Raw genomic sequence first — 25830 nt, forward strand, 5'->3', positions numbered from 1 at the left:
TTTGACGTTCAAAACTGCCTTCTCGGTCTATTTGAAATAAATAATTTTGACTTAAAAACACTGACTACAAAAATTCTTTCAGCACAATCCTAAATTAAATTATTCTTTATACTTTACAATTACAAAACTGTCTTTCCATTTTTTTAAGGTATTCTTTTGTTAATCCGTGGATGTTGGTATGAGTTATAATGTAACCAACATAATCATGTAATAGGTTATATTTTAAATATAAACATGTAACTGTTTTTGTGTCCCTAATAAATAAAATAAAATATGCTTTCGTCTTTTGATATAACCAATCAAATCTGTGTTTGAGAAACCTACATTTGCGCGGGAGTAACTAACAGTAACACGGGCAAACACCTTATATGTATATAAGAGGGGAACAGGAGCTCAAAATAAGTCAGAGATTTGTATCATAAGTCTCTATGAGGCTGGTTATAGGCTATAAAGCATCTCGCTACGATCAATAGGCACCGAGAAGTGAGTGAAACCGTGCGGCAGTAGCTAGTGCACGACCATATCCTTACCTGAAGAGACCATGGCCTCCATTTCACCTTGTGATATAACTTTACAGTTGGGCCCCTCCTGCGGCCGGGTCCACGTAGTCTCGCGGGTCCTGGCGTGGTAGTAGTACGGCTTGCCCTCGTCTGATTTCGTTTCCACCCACAGCTCTAGGTTCTGTTGTTTGGCAAAAACATATTACATATTATTGTACAATATCAAAAGAAGAAAGTCGTGTTAGGTACTTCACTACATATTATGACCTTTTCTATGCTTAAATCATTAAAACTACGCAACGGATTTTGATGAGGTTTTATTAATAGATAGAGTGGTTCAAGAGGAAGGTTTATATATATAAAGATGTACATGCATAATATATCACCATTGCACCAATGCGAAGCTGGTGTGGATAGCTAGTTAATTACTCAAAAATAGCTTAATTGATTTGGCTAAAAATTGGTGAGATGACAGCTTAGAACTGAGAGATGGAGATAGGATACCTTTTTATCCAAGGATTTGTCGAAAATCCTACGGGAATGGGAAAAAACGGGAATGCGCAAGTCGCGCAGAAGAAAACAGAAAATAAAAAAATTATCAGTACTTCATTTAAGTTAAATAGCATTTTTTATAATGGGACAAGTCCGCCATAACCTCCCAAAACCGCTGCAACTCCTGTACACCAGGATCTACAGTAGATACAACCATGCAAACACCGGAACACTGAAGTCCGGCGCGTCCCAGGGACATGAATAACTGTCTTGGATCTCAAAGAAATAAATCTTTTGATTTTAGAAAGACTGAAACCTAAAGGCACAAATAGAGATTGCACGACTGGGAGATGGAAAGAACTGATAAAGGTGGCGGCCCTTGATAGAAGATTCCCATTTACACTGCCATTCAGTTAGAAGTTCATCCCAGACGTCCGTTAATGGCTTCAGCAATTTAACAAATACATAAAACTCTCACCATGTTTGGCGGTGGCATGCCAGGCGGGCCACCAAACGGCGGTGGCTGGCCCATCATATTTGGGGGAGGACCCATTGGACCACCAGGGGGCATCATGCCAGGTGGGGGCCCAAACGGAGGGGGCCCACCCATCATCCCAGGTGGGGGCCCACCCATCATACCCGGCGGTGGGGGCCCCATCGGGCCCCAATTATTATCAAAATTAGGTCCATTGTTGGGCCCAAAGCCTCGTGGGCCGCCACGGCCTCTAAAGAATCCTCGTCCGCGCATCGGGGGGCCTCCTGGTCCGTATCCTCGTCCTCTGAACCTCATAGGGGGCCCATTCATCCAGCCAGGCGGGGGACCACGGCCTCTGCTTCTGTCAAAATAAAACCGTGTTACATTGTGCCTACAACACAGAGATGCAAAAATTACATTACTAAACATTTAAATAATGATAACATGCATAGATTATAACTTATAATAAACCTTAACTACTATGGCATACGGATGAAAATGGCATCTTGTCATGGTGGTGGATCGCTCGTTCTCACGGGCATCGGATCCCTCAATTCCCTACAACATAGTTACGCTGGGCGATGCTGATGTACGTGTCATGTTTGTGAACAGGCGTCGTCAATTGGGACTGGTCATCTCCAGACTATAATTATTATTTTATTTTCTATCTAATTGACTGAAGTTTTTTATTGAGGGGTAAAATCATCCAATGACTTCTCACGCCCTGGGTGAGGCGAGAGGGAGTGTCAGAGTCTGACACTCCACTGACTAAAAACCACCCCGTTAATACTGCTGCTCTTCGACCCAGAGCCGCGGTAACCCGCTAGGTAGTCCGTAACTCCGGGTATCAGCGCCACTGGGAACCATCTGCAGCGGTCTAATGACGATGCGATGCACCGTGCGCACGGGTCTACCTACGGAGCTACCCTTGTTCGCCATCTCCAGACCCGCACTTACGGTGACCAGAGGTCGTCACGCGATCCCTGATGACGCCCGGAGTGTCTCCCGGGACGGGTGGACACTTGGGCTAGTTCGAGACCGCAATAAAAAGGGTTCAGGTTTATCAGAGAATAAAAAATATAATTAAAAAGTTACAACCTGCATGTTTTGTTATCACATGGTAACATATTGCATGTAACTAACCAACCAATTAGGAAACATCTGATAATATTGATTAATAACATTTTTATGTTGTAGAAAAGTAATATTCCCATTGAAACTTATTTCACATGAAAAATTCACCAAGTTTTCGTCATATCAAAGATGGGACCCAGTGGGGATGATGCCCAATTCACAGCTGCAGACAAGTTACCGGGTCTCTTTAAATAGGTGTAGGAACAGGTGGTTTATAGTCAGTAATAGTCTGCAGACAACTACGGCTCACAGCCCACTAACTACTTGAGAACCACTGATTTTGTGGGTAGGCCTGCACAGGGCTTACTAATTACTAATTAAAAATACTTTTTTAATTGATTAATAAATGAATCCTCATTAACAATTACAACACTACATTATTGAAATGGTACCTACTGTATACTACAGCAGTACTGAAATTACTGCGAACTAGAATAACAGGTAATTAAGACGTTTATAGGTCTCACTCTGAACTACGGTTAAACAATTCCAATGTGTGTTGCAACTAAACCAATATTCAGACCACCACAGAAGGGATTCAGGAAGGCTGATGCCTGATCCAGAGCTGCAGACCTAGCACATATCTAGCAGGTTTACTGGGGCTCCAGCTCAAAAAGGAAAGGGGTGGTGTTTTAAAAGTGTCCACTGCTACCTACAATATTGTCATACAAGCAATGGATTTAGAGTTAATATTTCCCAGTAATAAAATGGAATCTGGATTTCTTTTTTGCTATATTTGCAGCCCCTCTTACAACTTACAAGGGACTCATAACATAAAAGTAGCTTTTACATTGTAATGTGCACCTCTGTTCCTATTCAAAGATTAAAAAGTTAATATAAATTAGATTTGTATGAATGAACATAAATAAAATGTTTAAAGGTAATATGATAATATACTCATAAGATGCAAGATATTATAGGAATATAATTACAATTTCGCTTTTACAAACACATATGTATAATAATATTGATAGAAATGTCAAATGGTTATATGTAAAATGATATTTGACAAAAGGATGATCTAATTTGATTATTAGTTTGTTTTATTCATGATATCGCGTGGTTTCACCCACTATGTGTGGCATTAGCGTAATATTATATAGCCAATAACCTTCCTCGATACAAGGCCTATCCAACACAATTTTCTTTTTTTTTCATATCAAACCAATATTTCCAGATATTATTCAAACAAACAAACTCTTTAGCTTTATATACTAAGTAAGAATAAGATGATTCTTTGGGCAAACTATTTATGCAAAATAGTAATGAATAAACCAGTAGAAGGGGCCAAAAATAGCACTATGGCAAAACCGCTACATTATGTTGGGCATATTATGTCATATTAATTCACCAGTTATGTATTTAAAGTCACATTTAATAGAGGAATAAGAAAATTGTCATATACCAAGCACAAGCAACATGTATATATACTAGCTTCACCCGTGTTTCCGTGGGATAAAAAGTATCCTATCACCCAAATCAGCTCATACCCTGTCTGTATACCACATTTCATCAAAATCCGTTCAACAGTTTCAGCATGATTGATGAAGAGACAAACAAACCTTTACTCTTATAATATTAAGTGTGATTTTTCATATATTTCGAGTCTAATAATACTAACTGGGTAATATTATTAAATACTGTCTCCTATAAAACTCGTTGTATATAATTAAGAACTAGGTAATAACTAATTATAGCCAATTTTAAGTGTAACAGTGAATTTAGTGGAACTCAAAAATACTCGGAAAGTATAAACATAGTATGCTGCGACCACATGTTGTGATGAGCGGGAAGTTGCATGAGCGATGCCAATTGGATGACAAGTTGCATTACATTGTCAAGCGTATAAATTTTGCAATAATAGTCATTGAGCATTGCATTGTTAACACCTAGGATAAAATTTTGTTACTTTAAGCATATCAACAGAAGTACAGTAAATAATATCTAATTATTATGTTTGTTAGTATTAAAATATACTGTCTTAATAATAATTTTGCCATTAGAAGGCTCTATTTTACTTAAATTTTGCCAAAATTACGCCAGCAGGGTTAGAACCAACACCCACAATACACTCAAGGTCTTTAACAAAAACCGTGAAATAACACATATTTTAAGCGCCAAAACTATAAAATAACATTTATAAATGTTAATTATACATTAATTTACCATCTAGACTGTGAATTTCATTAAATTTAACAAGAAATTGGACAAAATACTACCTACGTAATAGAGTACTCAAGTACATGTTTTTTTTAAGAAAATGGATGGTGTTACCTGAAGCTGCCGCGCCCTCGGCCTCCACGGAAGCTGTTGCCACCTTCCTCGTCCTCGTAACCCTCGTCATAGGCCACTACATCACCAAAATCTTTAGCACCGTCCACTAAATTCTCATTTCCTTCGCTAGCACGATTTACCACATCGTTCACAACTGGGTCCTGCGTTTCAATATTATATTCCTCTTCCATTATAAAGTAATCACTACAGAATCAAAAAAAACTTAACAAGTCCTCATAATAATCAGTTTATTTGTTGGAGTAAAGACACATTTCGCTGATGAGGAAATCAACAATGTCGACCTAAGATGGCGGCCGGCGGCTTGCCTACTAGTGCTTGACGCAGCTGTAAGTAAGTCTACCGGTTGTTGAATCGATATCGATTTTACGGTATTTTTAGAATGCACGTTTGTATTGAAGGTTGAGTTATGAGTTGCAAGGCGATGAATAATAAATAGCTAAATGTTGAAAACTGTTTAATAATTAGTTGCGTATTGAAGTTTGTTACGAATTATTCGTTATTCTTGAAATCAAAATTAAATGACTACACGTGAGGCTAACATCGACTAACACGTGTATTTTTGTTATTTCAGTTCTACTATAAAAAAATGTGCCAATATCGGCCAATGCCCGATTATTTTAACTTTTAAGCTTTCAGATATTTCATAGAATAAAATTTTTTAAGATAATTTCGTGGAAAATAGTGGGTACTGTTGGTAAGAAAGGCAAAGTATTTATTTCAAATAGACAAGGAAGGTACTTTTGAACGTCAAAGCAAATATAATAATATTAAAAATGTCTGTCTGTCGGTCAGTCCTCTAGTTGCTCTATATGCTCGTTCCAAAGTGTAGATTCCTATGGAGAAGAACGAGCAAGAAACTCCATAGGTTACTCTTTCTCAATAGTAGCACTGTATACTTTTTTCTTTGCGTCTTGTTCATAAGTTCGTTGCAGGACATACAGCATCCCACAAAAACATTTCCTGTTAAATGTTGCCAAGACGAGACCGTATAGCTCGCACTGTCAAAAAGTAATCAGATCTAGTGTGGAGCCAAGTTTGTAGGCGTGCAAACCGTGGACGTAATTAGCGAGTCGACCGCATGAACTTTTTGCTATTCGTCATATGGGCTTGAGCTTAAAAGTCTATTTAATCTTTTAAACTCTTTCCGTGCGGCCGACTCGCTAGTTACGTCCAAGTTATGAAGGTTCAAAAATACGACGAACCGCTTCAAGAAAAGGTAGGTAGTGCCCTTGCGCTTCGCTTGGCTCGTCTTGGCGGATATCTGGTGAAATGTATGTGTTCTCACTAACTCTAGTGAAACCCACTAGATGGCGCTTGTGTAGTTTTAGGTCTTGTTTATTGAATAGGTGTATAACTATAGGACAGTACATTGACAGCTACAGTGTTTTACAAATTGGTCTTCACTCTACAATAGTGTCACCTAATAATAAGAGAGCACAAGTGTTTTTTTTTTTTTTGATGGGGGAAAATCATCCAATGACTTTTCTCGCCTTGGGCGAGGCGAGAGGGAGTGTCAGACTCTTACTGACTAAAAACCACCGTTCCTTCTCCTGCCTTTCGAGCCGGAGCCCCGGTAAACCCGCTAGGTTGTCCGCAGCTCCGGATTAGGCATCAGCCTTACTGGGCCCCATCTGTGGTGGACAAGTTAAGTGTGGGACGGCCACGAATGGGCCGGCTCGACCTGAGTGATGCTTCAGCCTTAGAGCTCGTGCACACGATGCCGTCACCGCGCCGTCGCCGCGCCGACGCCGCACCGTTACACTGTATATACGAGTTGCGTGAAGCCCGCCACCGCGCCGCCGCCGCGTGCTCGCTTTCCCCTCCCTGACTGATTCATTCCATTACCTACGCGAATTCGTACGCGGCCGGTAATGGAATGAATCAAACGAACGAACTGAACACGAGCGCTTACAGAAAACCGATGTGAAACAAGACTTGCGTTGTGGAAGTGAGGTTACCGGAGGCCCAATTACTTCCCTCTTCAATCTTCCCAATCCCCGATTCCCCAACAACTCTCAAAATTCCTAACTCCCAAAAGGCCGGCAACGCATAACGCTTCTAGTATTTCGGGTGTCCCACACATGTGAACACTTTTTCTTACCTTTTAAACCTTCCCTGGACTCTGGACTTCCACTTGACAAATAGGTCCAGTCGTTCTTGAGTTTTGGTGAACACAGCAATTGATTTTTATGTGTTTTTATGTGTTATAGAGATCACTTCTAGGTACAATGGGGTGAATAGGGATCGAGAGGTGAATAGGGTCAGAAGAGGGGTGAATAGGTATAGGGAAATTCTTCATAGTATCTATTCACCCCTCTTCTGTTCCTATTCACCTCTCGATCACCTTCACCTTTATTTATTTTACTGTACTGTACGTTTTATACGTAGAAATGACGTATTTGCTTCAACTCGTAAATTGATTGATTCGTTTTATCTAAGTATTGTTATCTTATATAACAAAATAAAAAAATACGTGTCTAATATTGTTTCATTACCTAACTGACGGACTAAATATTTTTTTAATTTTCATACCCCGTCATCATCCTTATTGTGTTTACGTAAGTAAAGAAGCGTGTAGGTACATACAACTACTGTAAATAAAAAAAAACATAGATATAGCTATTACAATTTTTATTACATTTTCATTTTAACAAAAAATACAAGTCTGAAGTCAAATGGATCAAAACAAAGAAATATATTAGCCAAATATATCATTATAAACAAGATAGTTTACGGTACTAGATAATTACTTCACTGCACGGCTAATGAGCGGGGCCCACGCCCTCTTTACACCGTTACTGAAGGCAGCATCAGAGCTCAATGGCATTATCTGACTCGAAGCTTTGAGTAAACTCTTTGGTTTCAGACAGGAGAAGTAACTGCTTAGGGTGGGCACGCATCTCACTTCCTTCAGACTGTAGTTATGTAATAAAGCTCTCGCCACGTTGGACTTCGTCTTCTGTAGGATAGCAACTTGGTCGTAGACTGAAATCGACATGTTCACGCAATAGCCCTTCGGTCTATTTAGTAACTCGAGCTTGCCGTGGGGTTTGCTCGGGCGCGCGCCTCCGTCTTTAGTGCACAGGAGCCCCGACAAGCCTTTTGCCGTGGACAGGTAGCTCATCTGCACGTTGTTCATAAGCGGCGCGTTAGTACGAGAGTTCAAATTGTTCGACTGGGTCACCGGGTCTTTGCGGATCATGTTTGGGTTGACGCCAGGTCGCGACTCAGGTATCGCCTTGTGCATCGCTTGATTCGGTGTCGACGCACCCTGTACACCAGGTTTGGCGTCAGTTGGCGAGTTGCGCGTCGAGCAGAAACAAGTAGTCTTGGCGGGGGAGGCGTCCTTAGTGTCAGGCGTGGGAGGGACACTGCAAGGCGTGGGAGGAACTCCGCAGGGCATGGCCACGCTACCCGCCGCCGCTATAGGCCCGCCTGGCCCACCAGGTCTGACGGGCCCAATTACAGGAACAGGTGGACATTTGCAATCGAAGCAAGGACCCGACCAAGGCGTGCAGGGAGGAGGAGCAGCAGGTGGATTTCCAACACCGCAGCATGCACCAAACGGTAAGCAAGCTGGACCGCACGGGCCGCATGGTCCACATGGGCCGCACGGTCCACATGGTCCACATGGTCCGCATGGGCCGCATGGACCACATGGGCCACAACGGTTGTATGGCGAGCAAAGGGGACCGCAGCCTGGCCCACAAGCACAGGGGCCACATGGACCACATGGACCACACGGCCCACACGGACCGCAAGGTCCACACGGGCCACAGGGACCGCATGGCCCACATGGCCCACAGGGCCCACAAGGGCCACACGATGGACCGCATGGGCCGCAACAGACCGGGCCGCAACAGACCGGACCACATGGACCGCAACCGGAGCATCCACAACCTGAACCCATACAACAGGTACTGCAGGCGCCGCATCCACCAAAGCCGCTATTAGAGCAACCTACGCCAGGAAAGCAAGGACCGCACGGCCCAAATGGACCATTGGGGCCACAAGGACCACACGGGCCGGTGCCGCCACAAACAGGGGCACACGGGCCGCACGGGCCACAACCGGGGCACGCGCCGCACGCCATCGGGAATGATAGAGGCCCACTTGGCTGGCATGGCTGGCCCGGCTGGCATGGCTGGCATGGCTTGCATGGCGCATACATAGGTAGGCAGCCCAATGCCAAACAACTCATTGATGACGGTAAGTTGATCTTAGTGTAATCTACAGCCGACAGCTCGCTGAGGATGTCACACGTCGGGTTGCTATCGCTAAACATGGTCGGAGAAAGTATTGCGCTGGGGTCGAGTACACAGCAGCAGGGGGGACACGGACCACACGGCCCTCCTGGGTTAGGAGCGCAGGGTCCACAGGGGCCACCCGGACCTACCGGTCCTCCGGGCACGCAAGTACCCGTAACGTGGTACGGACCGCAGAACCAAAATCCATAGGGGTAGTAGTAGTAACCTGTCATAAACTGCACGCAGCGCGGAGGGGTGTTGCAGGGGGCGGGGAGACAGCAGCCGCAGTTGCAGGGCGCCGGGCACGAGCACGGCGGCGGCGGGCAGGCCGCGCACACGTTGCCCAGCTGCTGCATTATGTCGGCGGGCGGCAGCGCGGCCTGCTCGGCCTGCGCGGGCGCGGACCGGAAGTAGGGCCGGCCGTAGTTGTACACGACGCGGTGCGCGCCCAGCTCGTCCCCCAGCACCGCGGGCTGCGCGCGCGCCAGGTACTGGCAGGGGATGGGCAGCGCATGGCGCGGCCGGCGTGCGCCGAGGTTGGGACAGGACGCGCTCCGGTACTGCATCATGGACGGCTTCTTCCTCTTCTCACGAGCAGCGTGCGTTGTGGGCAGCCCTGATATAGTCGCCACTGGTACATCTCGAATCATATATAGTCGCTCCATCGTGCTCTTCATCGACGAGAGATTCGCTGAAAGGATGATGCTGACTGTAATCATGGACCTAGCTAACGTACGTGTCTAGAGGGCGCTCGGAAATGAAACAGCAGTTTGGTAAGACATGGTTTATTATACGGATCTGGCTTACAAAGTGTTATTAGGTATTGGTATTTCAATCCATGTCTAGCGGAGCTCATCAGCTTTTGTTCTTCCACAGACTTATCAGTCGCAGGGTCTGAAGCCTGTTTTCATGTACGGGAACGGCCGCTTAAAGTTAGGAACGTTGGCATATTGGAACGCCCCGGGGTACACAGTGGGTCGGTCGCGTTCCTCTGGAGAAACCAGTACTCTAGGGCTTTCGAGTAGTGGGCATACGTCGTAGTTCAATTTCCTCGACCGCCTGTGACAGATGGGGCTCCGGATCTCATTGCGCTTCTCGTAATTATCTGAATACGATTTGAATAGCGCAGTGGGACAACATTTCTTAGGCTTTTGGCAGGTACTAGAGAATGAATGGCGGGGCCTGGTGTTGAAGTTGTTCTTCGCTTGTTTAAGGCAGGGAGTGTAGTACACGGGGAACTGCTCAGCAATGTCGTTCGCCCTGGGAAGCTCGCACTGCGCCGCGGGGAAGGGACACAGGAGTGCCGACGTGTGATGCATGTGGCGCGCTGCGTCCACGGCGGCCACAGAGTTGAATGGGAAGAATTTTGAAATACCGCTTTTTCGGGGCTGCGGCTTGGTGGCTGCTGACTCCAACGGCACTGGTAAGGTTGAATTAAACCTCACGTCCCGTTGTTGGAGAGGGTACTTCATTTTCATGGGGGGGCCGGACCGGATGGGTCGTTGTGGTGCCATGCTCGGGGACTGCTCTAACGGCTGTGGTTGGTGTGTTAGATGTGGTGGTTGGGATGATTTGGAGCAACTATCCATTACGGCAACAGGACTGAAGCAGGCACAGCATTTCGGGCAGGGACATCTCGGGCATTTAGGAGGGGGGCAGGGGAAAGGTGGGCAAGGGCAAGGGGGAGGGGGAGGCGGAGGGCAAGGGCCACACGGCGGAGGACACGGGCCACACGGCGGAGGGCACGGGCCACACGGCGAAGGACAAGCGCCACATGGACCGACGGGAGTACATTGGCCAGTGACGTGGTACGGTCCACAGAACCAAAAGCCGTAAGGGTAGTAGTAGTAGCCGGTCATGTACTGGATGCACTTGGGAGGCCCGTTGCAGGGTGGGGGCAAGCAGTTGCAGCCGTTGGGGCAGCCACACGGGCCGCACGGGAACGGACAGGGGCAGCCGCACGGGGGAGGAGGGCATTTGGCGAAATCTGTCTTCTTCGACGTGTGTAAGTACTGACAAGGGACGAGGTGTGGGGTGGAGCCGGCGCGGCGTGCGGGCGGGGACAGCAGGTCGTGACAGATGGACCTAGTTCTGCAAGGGTTGCAGCAGGCTGGCGACACACAGAGCCTCGCTATACTCGCGGGTGCGAGGTGGGGGCACGACATGCAGAATCGCAAGGTCGCGCTCACGCTGCGACCGCATTCAACGTGCATCGCCGGCAGTGGCTTCATAGTTTCGATCTTCAAGGTTCCCGTGCGCAGCGTCTTTTTCTTATCCTTCGTGCTTCGACATGGGAACGCCACCGCTGCAAAGGTATTTTATGCTATTCACCTTCATTAAAAATCCCATAGTGACTCGTGTTAGCAGGAAGGAGAGCGCTCCAACGGAGACTAGTAGCTCGCAAGGATTACTCGGAGCACCTACAGGGCTTGGAATAATCCGTGCGGGCGTGAGCAAATCAAACTAAGATTTTGAATTAGAGAAATATTTATTAAAACATTAAAAGTGTTTTAATACAAAAATATAAAATAAAAATGTTAAACAATGTGCTTATTCAAAACGATTTTTAAATAAAATATTTCATCAAAGTAAATTAACAAGGAGACTGTTTGCCGTACGCTGGCATCCGCTTTGGATCATTATTTTTTTCTTTCTTGTCGCACTCAGATTTTGATCCGATCGGCCCTGAACACTTGGCACAAATTTGGGCCGCCTCGCATTTCTTAGGAGGCACTTTAGGGCGAGGACATGGGCAACACGGGCCACAGGGCCCACATGGACAAGGGCAGGTGGGGCATGGTCCGCATGGGGGCCCACATGGGCCGCAAGGACCACAGGGGCCGCATGGACCACAGGGGCCACAGGGACCGCACGGACCGCACGGACCACATGGACCGCATGGACCACAAGGTCCGCATGGGCAGGGGCAGTTACATGGACCGCATGGGCCACACGGTCCGCAGGGCCCGCACGGGCCGCATGGACCACAAGGTCCGCATGGGCAGGGGCAACGACAGGGTCCACAAGGCCCGCAAGGTCCGCAAGGTCCACACGGGCCGCACGGCGGGCACGGGCCGCACGGCGGGCATGGGCACGCGCAGCCGCCACAGACCGGGCAGCCACCCTTCTTTTTGCCATCATCTTTTTTGCAAGCGAAACATCTCCATGGTGTGACGATGTGGTCCCCGCAACAAAGTAGCGAGGTGCGGCCGTGCATTGTGAGCGCGAACGCCTGTTTCACGCCTCGGTGCACTGCAAAGGACATCCACGCATATAATACTCGGTGAGAAAGCCGCTGGGTGTGGCTCATGCTATTGGGAAGAACGAAGGGCTCACGCCGAGTATTATAAGCCTGGACGGTCCTGTGACGGCGACCACCGTTCTTCAAAATAACAGAACCTCACCAGCGGCGAGCTAGTGCCTGACAGCCGTCAAACGTCAAACTTGGACATGTCGCGCGCGATTGTTATTTGTTTAGTCAAAACTATTCATGACTTCGTAAAGGGTCGGCGTTTGGCCACGTAGGGGCCGCTCTAACTACTCTATTCTACCACTTACCTGCCGTGGATGACATGACAACTACTTCTACAAACCAAATATTTGCTAATTTGTACTTTCCGCTCGATATACTCAGCTACTAGTGATGGGCGATGACACACACACAATCGAGCCGACTACACACTTGCAAACATAGTTTATTCAATAATATGATACTTACATAATGCTGCAGGATTTTTTTTCGCCGCAGTGGCTAAAGGTCTCCCCTTTAAGCATTTTAGCAACGAAACATTTTTTGGTAAGACCGCCTTCCTAAAAACTAGAGCCATTGTTCACGATAAAATTCGTCTTTTATTGTGCTACAAAATTTTGCTTATACTAGACGGTATTTTACTTGTAAATTTTACAAAAAAGGGTTACTGCTACTTAAAAATTTTGGCCATGGTAGGAGCGTGACCTATCTTGTCGTGTCAGAACAAAAGCTGTGACTGATCAATTCGACGTTCGAATTTTTTCAATAATATTCTTTTTCTAATTCTTTTTATGGCTTCTCGAAGCTTTTTAGTTTCTTTGAACATAGTGTTGTTCAAGTGACGAACTTTTTGGTGGAATTTCTTTCTAAAATTAACTTATGGGCCTCCGTTTAAAAGTAAGCGTCCACAGGCCCGCATCGGACGCATCGCGTGCAACGGATTTTAGTTTGTCTTGTATAGAAACTCATACAATTGCGTCCACTGATCCGCATCGTAGGGACCGCTCATCGGCATTACCTACATGCGATGCGTACTGATGACGTCATACGGAATGCCTATCGAAGTGGTATCGGCAATCTGATTGCTGATACTCGCGTCGGCAATCCGAACGCTGCCGATACAGTGGACGCAGTCTGAAAAATTTATCCGTTTGATGCGATCCGTCAGATGCGTGCGATGCGGACCTGTGGACGCTTTCCACAAAGTGCTAGTTTGCTTGAGTGCATAATTTAAAGTGGTTTTTAAACAAGAAGTTTTTCTGTAAGATGGAGGAAGTAGCTCTTACAGAAAAGCTATAGTAAGATTTGTCAAGACAACAAGCAACGCAACGTCACGCCTTTTACCCCCGAAGGGGTAGGCAGAGGTGCTCATTACGACATGCATGTAATGCCGCTATACAATGTACACCCACTTTTCACCATTTGTGTTATAAGTCCTATGTAATAGGCGGTGAGTCTATTGCCATATACTGGACATAATTCCAGACTCCGTGCTATTACTTACTGAGATTTTTTTGGAAAAACCGAAAGAAGCCCAGCAATACTTTGCCCGACTCGGGAATCGAACCCGAGACCTCTGGCCGGCAGTCGCACTTACGACCACTCGACCAACGAGGCAGTCTCCATCTTACAGAAAAGCCGTAGTAAGATTAGTCGAGACACCTCACTATAAAGTAAGAATAGAGCCAGGCGAAGACGGGCATTGCTTGTTCTTTGGCCCACCATATATTTGAATGCTTTTCTGTTAATTTAACACTTTGGCCCCCCCCCTCAATTTTTATCAAAAACTTAAGAATGTTATAGTGACTTCATAAGTCTATGGACTAACTAACAAAACATTGATTTGACTTTAGAAACTATGTGTGGGAGAGCCATGCTTCGGCACTGCTGGGCCGGCTCGACCGGAGTGATACCACGGCCGAGCAGAAAACCGACGTGAAACAACCACAGCGTTGTGTGAGTGAGGTTACCGGAGGCCCAATTACCCCCCTCCCAATTTTCCTAATCCCCGATTCCCCAACAACCCATAAATTCCTAACCCCCAAAAGACCGGCAACGCACTTGTAACATCTCCGGTGTTTTAAGTATCCATGTGCGGCGGCGATTGCTTACCATTAGGTGATCAGTCTGCTTGTTTACCGGCTTATACCATAAAAAATAGGTACTAACTATAAAACAATATATTGGAGATAAAATACAAACAAAATGCAATATTTTATTTATTAATGTGTATTATGTAATAACATCACACCGTTTATCTTAAAGGAGTAGGTAGGCTTTACATTTTACATACATAAATCTACATAGGTACTACATAGAATTTTGAAACTCAATAATACTTTGTCTTACCCGTGAATTGAACCTAATATTTTGGCTTGCACTATAAATTAACAATTTAAACTAATATTCTCATTAATTATTATGTTATCGGCTTACTCACGTAACTGTTTGAAGAGGAACTCAACTAGTGAATATGAGCCTCTAGCATGGCTTGAAACTAGTCGAGTTCCTCATCAAACAGTTAAGTGAGTAAGCCGATAACATAATAATTAATTTAGTATGTATCACGAACGTTATAATAAAAATTCAATCTAATATTCTCATATTACATTTAAAATTAAAATAATATTTTTTTGACTGGCAACACTTTCCTTAAATACTGAAATCGAGTGTTGCCATAATACATATTTCGTTGTAGATGGTAACTTTTCACCCCTGAAGGGGTAGACAGAGGTGTAACACCCACTTTTCGCCACTTATTTTATGAGTCCCATGTAATAGGGGGTGAGTTTATTGCCATATAATTCAAAACATATTTTTATTATCATGTGCATGTGAACTTGTATGTTTGTAAACACACTCACGACACAGGAGAAAATCCTAGTGCGCTTGTTCAATGCGGGTTGGCGATTTCAAACTTATAATCAGAAATTATAAACCCAGGTTTCCTCACGATGTTTTCCTTCACCGTTTGTCAGTGGTGTCTAAATAATCTTAGGGTCAATTTATACTAGCGCAGAGTCGAAGCGCATCGAAGCGTCTTTTTAAAACTGAACATAACAAATTCAACCTTAACTCCACAGCGTAACGCACACATTACTTCTGAGATTTTAAAAAGGCGCGCGCATTCTTAGATCTTTGCGCGTCTGCGCGCGAACGATGCAGATTGGTGTGCGCGCATTCGCGCGTATCCATGCGCCCACTAGCGAACCCACGCGCCATCAGTTGGAAATTGGCCTGCATCGGTGTTGATCGCGATGGACTATCGCGCGTATTGTAGCGAATGCGCGCGTATTCGCTTTGGTTGTAAAGAATTTGACGCTTGTATGCGCTTCGACTCTGCGCTAATATAAATTGACCCTAAAAAAGTACATATAACTCGGAAAAAGTCACATTGGTACTTGCTGTTGGATATTATAAATCCCATGTAACAGACAGATTTAATACCAACCAAATTGGCAGTTACAAAAAAGTTAATTCTGTTGTGTTAAGTTGATTCTGTTGAGTTACTACAGAATCAACTTGCACGGTTCTCTCACATTATCCTTTATTTCATTGTCTGGACTTTAAAAGAGACTATGACCTCTGAGTTTGTTTCGGCATTTCTTCTCAGAGTAGTCCGATAGGAAATGCCGGCCTCATCTAGTTATTTAAGAGATTGACGTGTAAAAGTGTTATTTTGTAACTTACTTGCAAAAAAAATGGAAAAAACCAATAAAAATTCACATTTCGATGTAATAATAATAATTTGTCCACAAAATTAATAACAACGGAGAATAAATACAAAATAAATTAACAGTGATAGTGTTGTCTACGTGTCGATAGAAGTTTATCGATATATCGATATTATATTATACATTTTATCGATGGAACTTCTGTAATTTCTCGCAAGAGGGCGTGCGCAGTTTCTGTGCGTCCGCGTACTGCCTGGAGTCTCCGAAGTTCCTCGCTTTCCACACCATACTGTCTCTGTAGTTTCTCTCTCTTTGGCAAGCGTGGCGAAGTCCCACTGTAACAGAGAAAGTAAATTATAAGTAAGTAATATCGAAAAATGTGTGTTTGTGTGTGTGTGTGTGTGTGTGTGTGTGTGTGTGTGTGTGTGTGTGTGTGTGTGTGTGTGTGTGTGTGTGTGTGTGTGTGTGTGTGTGTGTGTGTGTGTGTAGTGGAATCTTGCAACAAAACTTTTTAGCAGATATCTTTTTTTAAACGTTGCCCCACCCTACGATTTTCTCCTGTGTGGGTGCGTTTACAAACATACAAGTTCACATACACATGACACCCAGAACCGGAACAACAATTTGTGGATCACACAAAGAATTGCTCTGTGCGGGAATCGAACCCGCTACACGTTGCGCGGCAGTCAGTTGCCCACCCACCGCGTCAACCGTGCAGTCTTATCATCAATCTTCAACCGATTGAGCTGAAAAATTGTATAGGTACATTTAGTTTCCAAGACCATAAATGCTGAGCTGCACAAAAGCTTGTTTTTTCAAAGTCAAAGCATTTATTTCAATTAATCCTAAATTAGGCACTTTTGAAACGTCAAATTGAATTATCTGTCAGTCTGTCTGTCAGTGAAGCTAGGCGCTCGTTCCAAAGTGTAGCTTCGAATGGAGAAGAGTGAGGAAGAAACTCCATCGTTACTCTTTTAAAAAAATGTTTTTTTTTTTATATATTATATTTATAATTGTGTATACATATATGTAGGAACAATGTACAGGAGTACAGCGTCAAAACTAATGGGACTTTTCAAAGACATCTAATAATTAAAATATAGAAGTATACATACCTATATACTCCTCTTCTATGGCCAGCTCGAGCCGGCGCAGTGAGCCCTGGTAGTCAGTGTGGAAGTTTTCTTTCACGTAGTATGGTACCTGGAATAGACATGATGACGGGAAATCTATTTAGTCCGTCAGTTAGGTAATGAAACAATATTAGACACGCATTTTTGAGTAGTACTACTACTGAGCAGACGGATCGCCTGATGGTAAGCAATCGCCGCCACCCATAGACACTTGAAACACCACAGGCGTTACGAGTGCGTTGCCGGTCTTTGGGGGTTAGGAATTTAAGGGTTGTTGGGGAATCGGGGATTGGGAAGGGGCATTCATAACATTACACCTTTGATACCCTGACATGGAAAGCAACACCTGCTTTTCATCAAAATTAAATGTCAACAGTTTGAGTGGGGTTACCGGTCGCCCAATTCCCTCCTTTGTATCCTCCTCGGTCGGCACTTGTAACGCCTCTGTTGTTTCGGGTGTCCATAGGCGACGGCGATTGCTTACCATCAGCTCATCCGTCTGCCCATTTAGAAGAAGCCCTATCACAAAAATCATGCCAAACAATACCTTCTGATTAACAGTCTCCCTAGGAACGGGATACTTGGAGCTTGGCGCGAGGCTGTAGACCGGCTCGCTGATGAAGTACCCTGACATCATGCTGAGCAGCACCAGCACGAGGACCGGCAGCAGCTGCACCAGGCCGGCGTGCGCCTCGCGGGTCTCGGGCTGGCGGCCGCGGCGGCGCGTGTACACCGTCGGGCCACCACCAGGGAACGCCGCTATGAAGGAAAATTATCATCATGAGCAACTGCCCTAACTCGCCACTAATTGCATCTGGGTGAATTTATAATAAAAATCACAAAAAGTTAACGGCGTCATTATCCTCAACCAAAAGATAACAATTCTGCCGAATGAAACACAAAATTTGGTTTCAATAAATTAAGCTGTGACACTGCTCTTAACAAACAATCCAATAAAAATAAGGATGATAATAAGCTAAAACGATGCTTAATAACGCGGGAGAATAATGATTTGTTTAATAGAAGTTTTTTTGAAAAATCATCAACTAGCTATCATCAACCATCTACTAGCTCCACTGATGCTGACTATGATGATGACCGATGATGATGACATTGATGGTGTCGTCAGTCTACTTAGTGAGAGGCTTGCCTATGCTACGTCTTCCAGGCAACGTTCGTCACTCGAGCATTTTCCTGGCCCAGCGGGCGTTAGTCCTTCGAGCGACGTGGCCTGCCTATTGCCACTTTAGCGTGCAGAATCGTAGAGTTATATCTGTAACTTTGATATTTTGGCGAATTTACACGTAACTCCGAGCATAGCTGTTCTCTATCGCTAGCTCCCTCTCACAAGATAAAGACTACGGGCCCACGTTTTAGTTCCGTATGTAATCACTGGTAACACGCAAGAAATTAATACGAGATACTGAGGTACACCTAAATCTCATAACAATTCGTTTTTACATTAGTCGAATTGGGTATTATTAAGACGGAAACCATCTAAAGTTGTCCATAAATCGGGTGCTATGATGCAGCTCGATATAAGTCTGGCGCGCCACGCATCGCCATGATAATGTATTTCTGCCTTAATTCATCGTTGCTTGCACGAATGAGAAGAGAACGAGTGATTAAGCGACTAGTGTTGCCAGTGATCGACAGCCATAGACTATATAATAATAATAATAAAGACGGAACTTAGAAAGTTAGAATATTAATTTCTGATGATTTCCAGACCGATTTTAGTAAACCTCATAAAAAAAACAAAGCTACCAACATTAAAATTTAATACTGTCACAACTGTCTTAGATAAGGTGTGCCGTTACGATAAAAACTGTCGAGATTTAATCGATATCGATAAAATTTTAGGCACAAAAATACATATTAAAAGATTAATACTATGGGAGTCTTTCTGTGAGTTTGCAGTTCAGTTCATCTAAGATACGGGTGTGCCTTTTCGAAATTCAGATTTCATCGATATCGGTAAATTATTGGGCATAAAAATATACAAGTACAGGGTTCCAAAACTAACATATTTATTTCGAAAACTATGAAAAATAAAACTCGATATACATTAAATAATTATGATTTATTTCATATTTATCATTACATAGTATAAAACAAAGTCGCTTTTTCTGTCATGTGTCATGTTGTCCCTATGAACGCTTAAATCTTTAAAACTACGCAACGGATTTTGATGCGGTTTTTTTTAATAGATAGAGTAACTCATGAGGAAGGTTTTTATGTATAATACAGGTATAATATATCACCATTGCACCCATGCGAAGCTGGGGCGGGTCGCTAGTTACTAATAAAAATAACAAAAACATAACACATTACAAAATATACATATTTCATATAATTCCATTTTATTTGCATTATATACTTTAAAATAATCTTTACAATACAATAAGAGGAGAAACTGACTGATCCATTAGAAACTTGGATAAATAACTAGTTTCTAGTTGTGTAATGTTGGTTACCCTGTCGTTTCTTGAATGTTGGCTACAGCCGGTTCGGAATTCCACATCAACAGCCTATAAGTGGCCACTGCTAACTTAAGGTCTCTTCTCACACGGAGAAGGTTTGAGCATTAATCACCACGCTTGCTCAATGCGGGTTGGCGATTTCAAACTTACAATCAGAAATTATAAGCCCAGGTTTCCTCACGATGTTTTCCTTCACCGTTTGTCAGTGGTGCATTAGAAAGCCGTTGGTAGATTGCACCCTCGTGCATAAGAAGCGGGCGTCTTAAACTGGCGGGACCAACACTCAGGAATTAGGAATCCCATACAAGAATCTATGTTGTTCTGATGGGTTTCACAAGACTGATCTTCAAGGCTCGAGTGAATAGCCCTACTCACTGGGCTGTCGTTCTCTCATCGTAGGCTTGGATCAGCACTTACGCAACAGGCGAGATTATGTATAAAAATTAAAAAGTATACAGAGTAAAATAATAAAGTCGCTTTCCGCTGTCCGTCCCTATGTATGGTCAAGGCGCGTTTTCTTGAAACCAATCTAAATGTCAATGCAATTTCAATTCAATAAAATCTCAATAATTACACATATAACATACATAACCTCACGCCTGTCCCCCATGAGGGTAGGCAGATTTAATGGAACGCGAATTGCTACGATTCTTACACACCTCTTACGCTTCATCAACAGTCATTAATTTGATCTACAAGACGGACATTGAAATAAAAATTAGTCATCTACCCTATTGACGCAGACTAAAACTATCGAAAAAAAAACTAAAATTTTTGTAAATAGTGATTTATTTAAAAAAATAATAATATGCTTATAGAGACTAGCACGCTTGCGATTAGCCAGTGGCATGACCCTTATGGTCGATTTGTCAGTCTTTTACTCTCTCCATAGCACGCTGCTCATAAAGAGTCCCTCTGTGACTCGAAACTAGTAGAGCTTTTCTCCATTAATGTACGTGAGTAAACCGTGATTTGATAAAAAATAAGATAATGTTACGCCTTTTATCCCCGATGGGGTAGGCAGAGGTGCACATTACGGCACGTAATGCCGCTATACAATGTACACCCGCTTTTCACCATTTGTGTTATAAGTCCCATGTAATGGGTGATTTTTAATTCCAATATTTATAATAATTAAACTATCAAACCCGGCGAACTCCGTTTCGCCACCAATGATTTTCCCTGTTTTCCTGCTTTTCTCTTTAAACTTTTTTTCTTGCTATAAACCTCACGGAGCCCGAGACCTTTCCAACGAATGCAAAACCGTGGAAATCGGTTCGTGCGTTCTGGAGTTACAGCGTCAGGAAGGAAAACCCGTCAATTTCTTTATATATTATCCAGTACGAATTAATTATTATGTTATCGGCTTACTCACGTAACAGTTTGACGAGGAACTCGACTAGTTTCAAGCCATGCTAGAGGCTCATATTCATGAGCAACATTCCGCGACACACGACGCGGCGATTGTCGCTGCTACTCTACTCTAGCATGGCTTGAAACTAGTCGAGTTCCTCGTCAAACAGTTACGTGAGTAAGCCGATAACATAATAACTAGCTTCGACCCGCGACTTCGTCCGCGGAAAATAAAAATTTTGGGTTGTATTACCCTTAACATTTAGGGGGATGAAAAATAGATGTTGGCCGATTCTCATAGATACCGGATAAGCACAAAAAATTTCATCAAAATCGATCAAGCCGTTTCGGAGTAGTATGGCAACGAAAACTGTGACACGAGAATTTTATACATTAGATTATCCAGTACGAAACGGGCGTTAAAAATAGTCATCTGTTACACTTAAAAATAGCTTAAAATAGTAACAAAATATGAAGAGTACAGTACCCATACCTGTCGCTCCGAAGAACATGTTGAAGAGTTCTTCGGCGGTGAGGTCGGATTCGAACCCGCGCGCGTAGTATTGATGGTGGGTTTGCGGCGCGTGCGTCGCCTCCTCGCCGCGCAAGTCGTACTGCTTGCGTTTCTCCGCATCTGTTAATATGGCTGCTGCATTGCCTATTGCCTGGAAATATTGTCATGTTACAGTGACTGAAAACAAAAGAAAGATAGCTCTGCATAGAGAGGAGTAGAAGGATCATGGCTGAAAATAAAATAAATAAATAAATAATACAGTGACTGCACTATGTGGCTCTTCTATATAAGATGGTTTGGCATATCTTCATACGCCGTAGCCGAAGCCGAAGTGATAGCACGGCCTCACAGAAAGCTGACGTGAAACAACGCTTGCGTTATATGAGTGAGGTTACCGGAGGCCCAATTACCCCCTTTCCCAATCTTCCCAAACCCCGATTCCCGAACAACCCTTAGATTCCTAACCCCCAAAAGGCCGACAACGCACTTGTAACGCTTCTGGTGTTTCGGGTGTCCATACCCGGCAGCGATTGCTTACCATCAGATGATACGCCAGATCGTTAACTGATACCATAAAAAAAAAATAAGCCTCGTCGCCATGAAAAGGTCGAGCCGGCCCATTCGTGTCGAAGTATGGCTCTCCCACACTTATTATATTATATTATTATAATTATAGTACTAGCGACCCGCCCCAGCTTCGCATGGGTGCAATGGTGATACATTATGCATGTATTATACATATAAACCTTCCTCTTGAATCATTCTATCTATTAAAAAAACCGCATCAAAATCCGTTGCGTAGTTTTAAAGATTAAAGCATACAAAGGGACATAGGGACAGAGAAAGCGACTTTGTTTTATACTATGTAGTGATTGTTACCTTAAATGCCTCAGCGGCTCCTGGGGCGTGGTTCTTGTCGGGATGGAGCTGCAAAGCCAGCTTCTTGTAGGCTTTCTTTATGTCGGAGTCCGTCGCCTCCTTGGACACACCTGGAAAATATAAACCAATGGTTATTATACAAGGCCCGAAAGTCGCGGTTCGCAACACTAGGCCCGACTCCTCTAGTGATGCGAGTGTCCATGAGCGGCACCGATTGCGTACCATCAGGTGATCCATTTGCTCGTTTACCGCCCTATACCATAAAAATATGGGAGACCCATGCTTCGGAACGAATGGATTGCCCGGACCGGAGTTATACCACGGTTTCACAGAAAACCGTCGTGAAACAACGCTTGCGTTGTATTTCGTTGTGAGAGTGAGGTTACCAAACCTCCTACGACCCTCAACCATCCCAATCTTCAATTTCCCAACAACCCTTAAATTCCTAACCCACAAAAAACCGGCAACGGCTCTTATAAACGCCTCTGGTGTTTCGGGTGACCATAGGCGACGGCGATTGCTTACCATCAGGTGATCCGTCTGCTCGTTTACCGGCTTATACCATAAAAAAATACAAGTTAATAGAACTAGTCAACATAACGTCGTCAATAATGTTTATTATTATTTAATTTATGTACGATGTGGCGCCACGTCAGTATAAGGACAACTAACTAATATAAAATATAAAATTGTATATATTTTGGCTTAGTCATTCTTACTATGACGTCTTCTATAGGGAAACTCTTGCAAGGGTGATGTCGCAACGCAACAGCTGTGTGACATCACACATTAATCAATTGGAGGCTAGCTAAGTCTAGCGTCAGAAATTATTAATTTTATTTTTATTTTCGGCCATAATGTGCACCTCTGACTACCCCTTCAGGGATTAAAGGCGTGACGTTAGAAAAAAAAATATTTTGATGGGTCGACGTTTGGCCGCTATCTCGCCTGATGGTAAGTGATGATGCTGCCTACGATGGAGCACGTCTGCCCATAAGCGACCTATTCACTCGGGCTTTGAAGACACCCAGGTTATGCCCATCAGGAAACACAGACTCCGGCAAGGAGTTCTACTCCCTAGCAGTTCGCACAAGGAAGCTTGAAGCGAAGCGCGTCGTGCGAGTGGGTGGGATATCTACAATGAAGCGGTGACGCCTCGCTGATTGTCTTGTGGTACGATAATGGAAAGGACTAGATAATTTTAATCCAATTCTTGGTTTTTGGATAAATTGGTATTTGACCATTAGCCGTGTGAATATTTGATCCGGAGCTGCAGACTACCGACCGGGTTACTGGGGCTCCAGCTCGAAAAGTAGGAGTAGGAACGGGTGGTTTTTAATCAGTAAGAGTCTGACACTCCCTCTCCTCTCGCTCAAGGCGAGCTGTCAAAAAGCTGTGTGAATTTAACTACTGTCATTCTGGCATAAACCTTTTATCAATCCAGAGATTTTATCAAAATATATATTTTATAGTTTATGTCGTAATTGTATCTGTAGTAAGCAAACTACAAAATGGACAGGTTGAGTAACAGTAACTTAGAATACTTGTTGTGACTACTAACGAAATTAATGCTAATACAAGGTCAAATGTCAGACAATTCTAGCACATTGGTTATTCACTAGATTTTTAAATTACATAGCTACTACGGCATGGTTTCACCTGCTGCTCGGCTACTTTTGTTCATATATAGCCTTCCTGAGTAAATAGACTATTCAACACATAAATCATTATTAAATAAGAACCAGTAATTCCAAAGTTTATTGCGTTCAAACAAACAAACTCTTCTTAAGAAAATATAAATATTTGCTTCAAACTTTTAATCCTATAACCACCTGTGTCGCATATATGTGATACAAGAAAGCAGCCAAACATCGACCCATCGAATATATAAAAAAAAATATTTCAAGTCCCTACTACTTGTGTTGTATTGCTGCAACGGAGGATATGCATGATTTTTTCATTCTATTTACACAATTGCTCCTCCTTATTTAGTCTAGATGCATTTTTTTCTGATTCATTGGTGCATGCTTAGGGCACGCTAATTTATATTTAACTGGGCACTTAAAAAGTCAATTAGTTAAATAAATACTACTCAAATCACCAGGTAACTGTCTACTGGTAAAATAAGGCCTCCATAATAGCACCTACCTCATTAAAAACTACCACATTAATATCTAGTTATTGCTAATTAATTACTTAATGTAGTTTTTTAATAGAATGGTATTTTTTTTTAATACCATTCTTTACATTTTACAGCCTCAACCTATTTGTCCAAGTACAATTAGGACAGATAATAAAGAGCAGAGATGTTAACAAGTAAAACACCACGTACAATGGCCTTATCGCAACAAAAAAATAAACAAAAGCACTCAGGAACCTTGAACAATAAGAAATTAATGTCTAAATAAATAATTAGCTTACTTACCCAAGATTTCGTAAAAATCTTTGCATTTGTTGACTCGGCGCACTGCTTCCTGCTGTTCTGGAGTGTATTCCCTCTGCGGAACCTGGTGAGCAGGCGTCTTTCGCCTCCTAACTTCCTCAGTACTAGGGCTCGAAGGTGGAGTCCGTTTCGGGGCTCCTGTTGACGGCCCCGCGGCCCTAACGCGAGCTAAAAGCTCTTTAGCCAACGGAGTAGGGTATAACCGTTCGGCTTTCAACAAAAACTTCTCGGCTTTCTCAAAGTTACCTCCCGTTAGTGCATTTTGAGCAATTGCTATGCATTTTTCTGCCTCGTCCTTGTTCCCATCAAGAGTCATTTTCTCGCTATCCTGGAGCTCTTTGTTGTTAAAAATTTGTTCTTAATGCGGACGACACGTCGCAGAATGATATGAGGTTCGCGACGCGCAAATTTAATTAGTGGAAATAGAATATAATTGCGTTTAATTCACTACATTTATGTGCACTAATGGTGTACGATTGCGTCAATCAAAATACTGATGAGATACCAACATAATAAAACTATTTCCGCATTTAGGGTCGCATTGTAAAAAATGGTAGGTTTTAATGACACCTGATAAAGATTTATAAAAAATATTTTAATAAATTATGCGGAATAAAATAAACGGATAAATACGCAAATACAGAAATATGCATATAAATTATATAATTAAATAAAAGTTCAATCTAAGTGAGTTATAAAATTATGTTCTCTGGTAGAATTGTAGGATTTTATACTTTTTAATATCAAAAGCCTCATAGCATACTTTATATGATATTTGGAACACGTTTGACGTATAAACAAACGTGTTTCAGACCTGTAGATATTAGAATCAATAGCATAAATGTTTTTTCTATCTCACTTACTCTTGCGGTATTTAATATTGCCATCTCTCTCATACTGCACATCCAATATACATCACGCCAGGGATTAATCATCAACTAGGGTGGGGAAAGCTAAT

The 25830-nt window shown here is 43.3% G+C and overlaps 3 protein-coding genes and 1 long non-coding RNA gene across 6 annotated transcripts in view; all 4 read right to left on the reverse strand.

The window, feature by feature from the left end:
* The window catches only part of LOC118278570 (transcription elongation regulator 1), a 59362-nt gene extending 54149 nt beyond the window's left edge, over nucleotides 1-5213 (reverse strand). Inside the window, exons 1-3 of the mRNA XM_050703354.1 lie at nucleotides 4876-5213; nucleotides 1471-1828; nucleotides 531-681 (exon numbers count right to left, since the gene is read on the reverse strand). Coding sequence (XP_050559311.1) covers nucleotides 531-681; nucleotides 1471-1828; nucleotides 4876-5066 — 700 coding nt within the window. The 5' untranslated portion in view covers nucleotides 5067-5213. The remainder of the gene's footprint in view (nucleotides 1-530; nucleotides 682-1470; nucleotides 1829-4875) is intronic.
* Nucleotides 5214-7510: 2297 nt separating this feature from the next.
* On the reverse strand, nucleotides 7511-13168 carry LOC118278856 (collagen alpha-1(I) chain-like). Of its 2 annotated transcripts, none has more exons than XM_035598255.2 (2): nucleotides 12862-13165; nucleotides 7511-9834 (listed from the first exon to the last, which is right to left on the reverse strand). In XM_035598255.2, the coding sequence occupies exons 1-2, from the start codon at nucleotides 12968-12970 to the stop codon at nucleotides 7643-7645; spliced, it is 2301 nt and encodes a 766-aa protein (XP_035454148.2). In that variant the 5' UTR covers nucleotides 12971-13165; the 3' UTR covers nucleotides 7511-7642. The 2 variants fall into 2 exon arrangements, with proteins under 2 accessions (XP_035454148.2, XP_035454149.2); XM_035598256.2 differs by lacking the exon at nucleotides 7511-9834 and adding an exon at nucleotides 9913-11448 and having other exon boundaries at nucleotides 12862-13168.
* Nucleotides 13169-14604: 1436 nt separating this feature from the next.
* Nucleotides 14605-15624, reverse strand: LOC126912279 (uncharacterized). Its single transcript, XR_007706902.1, has 2 exons — nucleotides 14962-15624; nucleotides 14605-14824 (listed from the first exon to the last, which is right to left on the reverse strand). It is a non-coding gene; the product is annotated as an uncharacterized LOC126912279 (long non-coding RNA).
* Nucleotides 15625-16110: 486 nt separating this feature from the next.
* On the reverse strand, nucleotides 16111-25374 carry LOC118278863 (dnaJ homolog subfamily B member 12). 2 transcript variants are annotated; one of them, XM_050703729.1, is made up of 6 exons: nucleotides 24855-25374; nucleotides 22430-22539; nucleotides 21530-21701; nucleotides 17748-17959; nucleotides 17183-17270; nucleotides 16111-16402 (listed from the first exon to the last, which is right to left on the reverse strand). In XM_050703729.1, exons 1-6 carry the CDS (start codon nucleotides 25186-25188, stop codon nucleotides 16254-16256), a joined length of 1065 nt encoding a protein of 354 aa, XP_050559686.1. In that variant the 5' UTR covers nucleotides 25189-25374; the 3' UTR covers nucleotides 16111-16253. The 2 variants fall into 2 exon arrangements, with proteins under 2 accessions (XP_050559686.1, XP_050559685.1); XM_050703728.1 differs by having other exon boundaries at nucleotides 21524-21701.
* Between the last annotated feature and the right edge of the window lie 456 nt (nucleotides 25375-25830).

The sequence above is a fragment of the Spodoptera frugiperda genome, chromosome 24, assembly GCF_023101765.2.
Source record: "Spodoptera frugiperda isolate SF20-4 chromosome 24, AGI-APGP_CSIRO_Sfru_2.0, whole genome shotgun sequence".
NCBI classification, from domain to species: Eukaryota; Metazoa; Arthropoda; class Insecta; order Lepidoptera; family Noctuidae; genus Spodoptera; species Spodoptera frugiperda.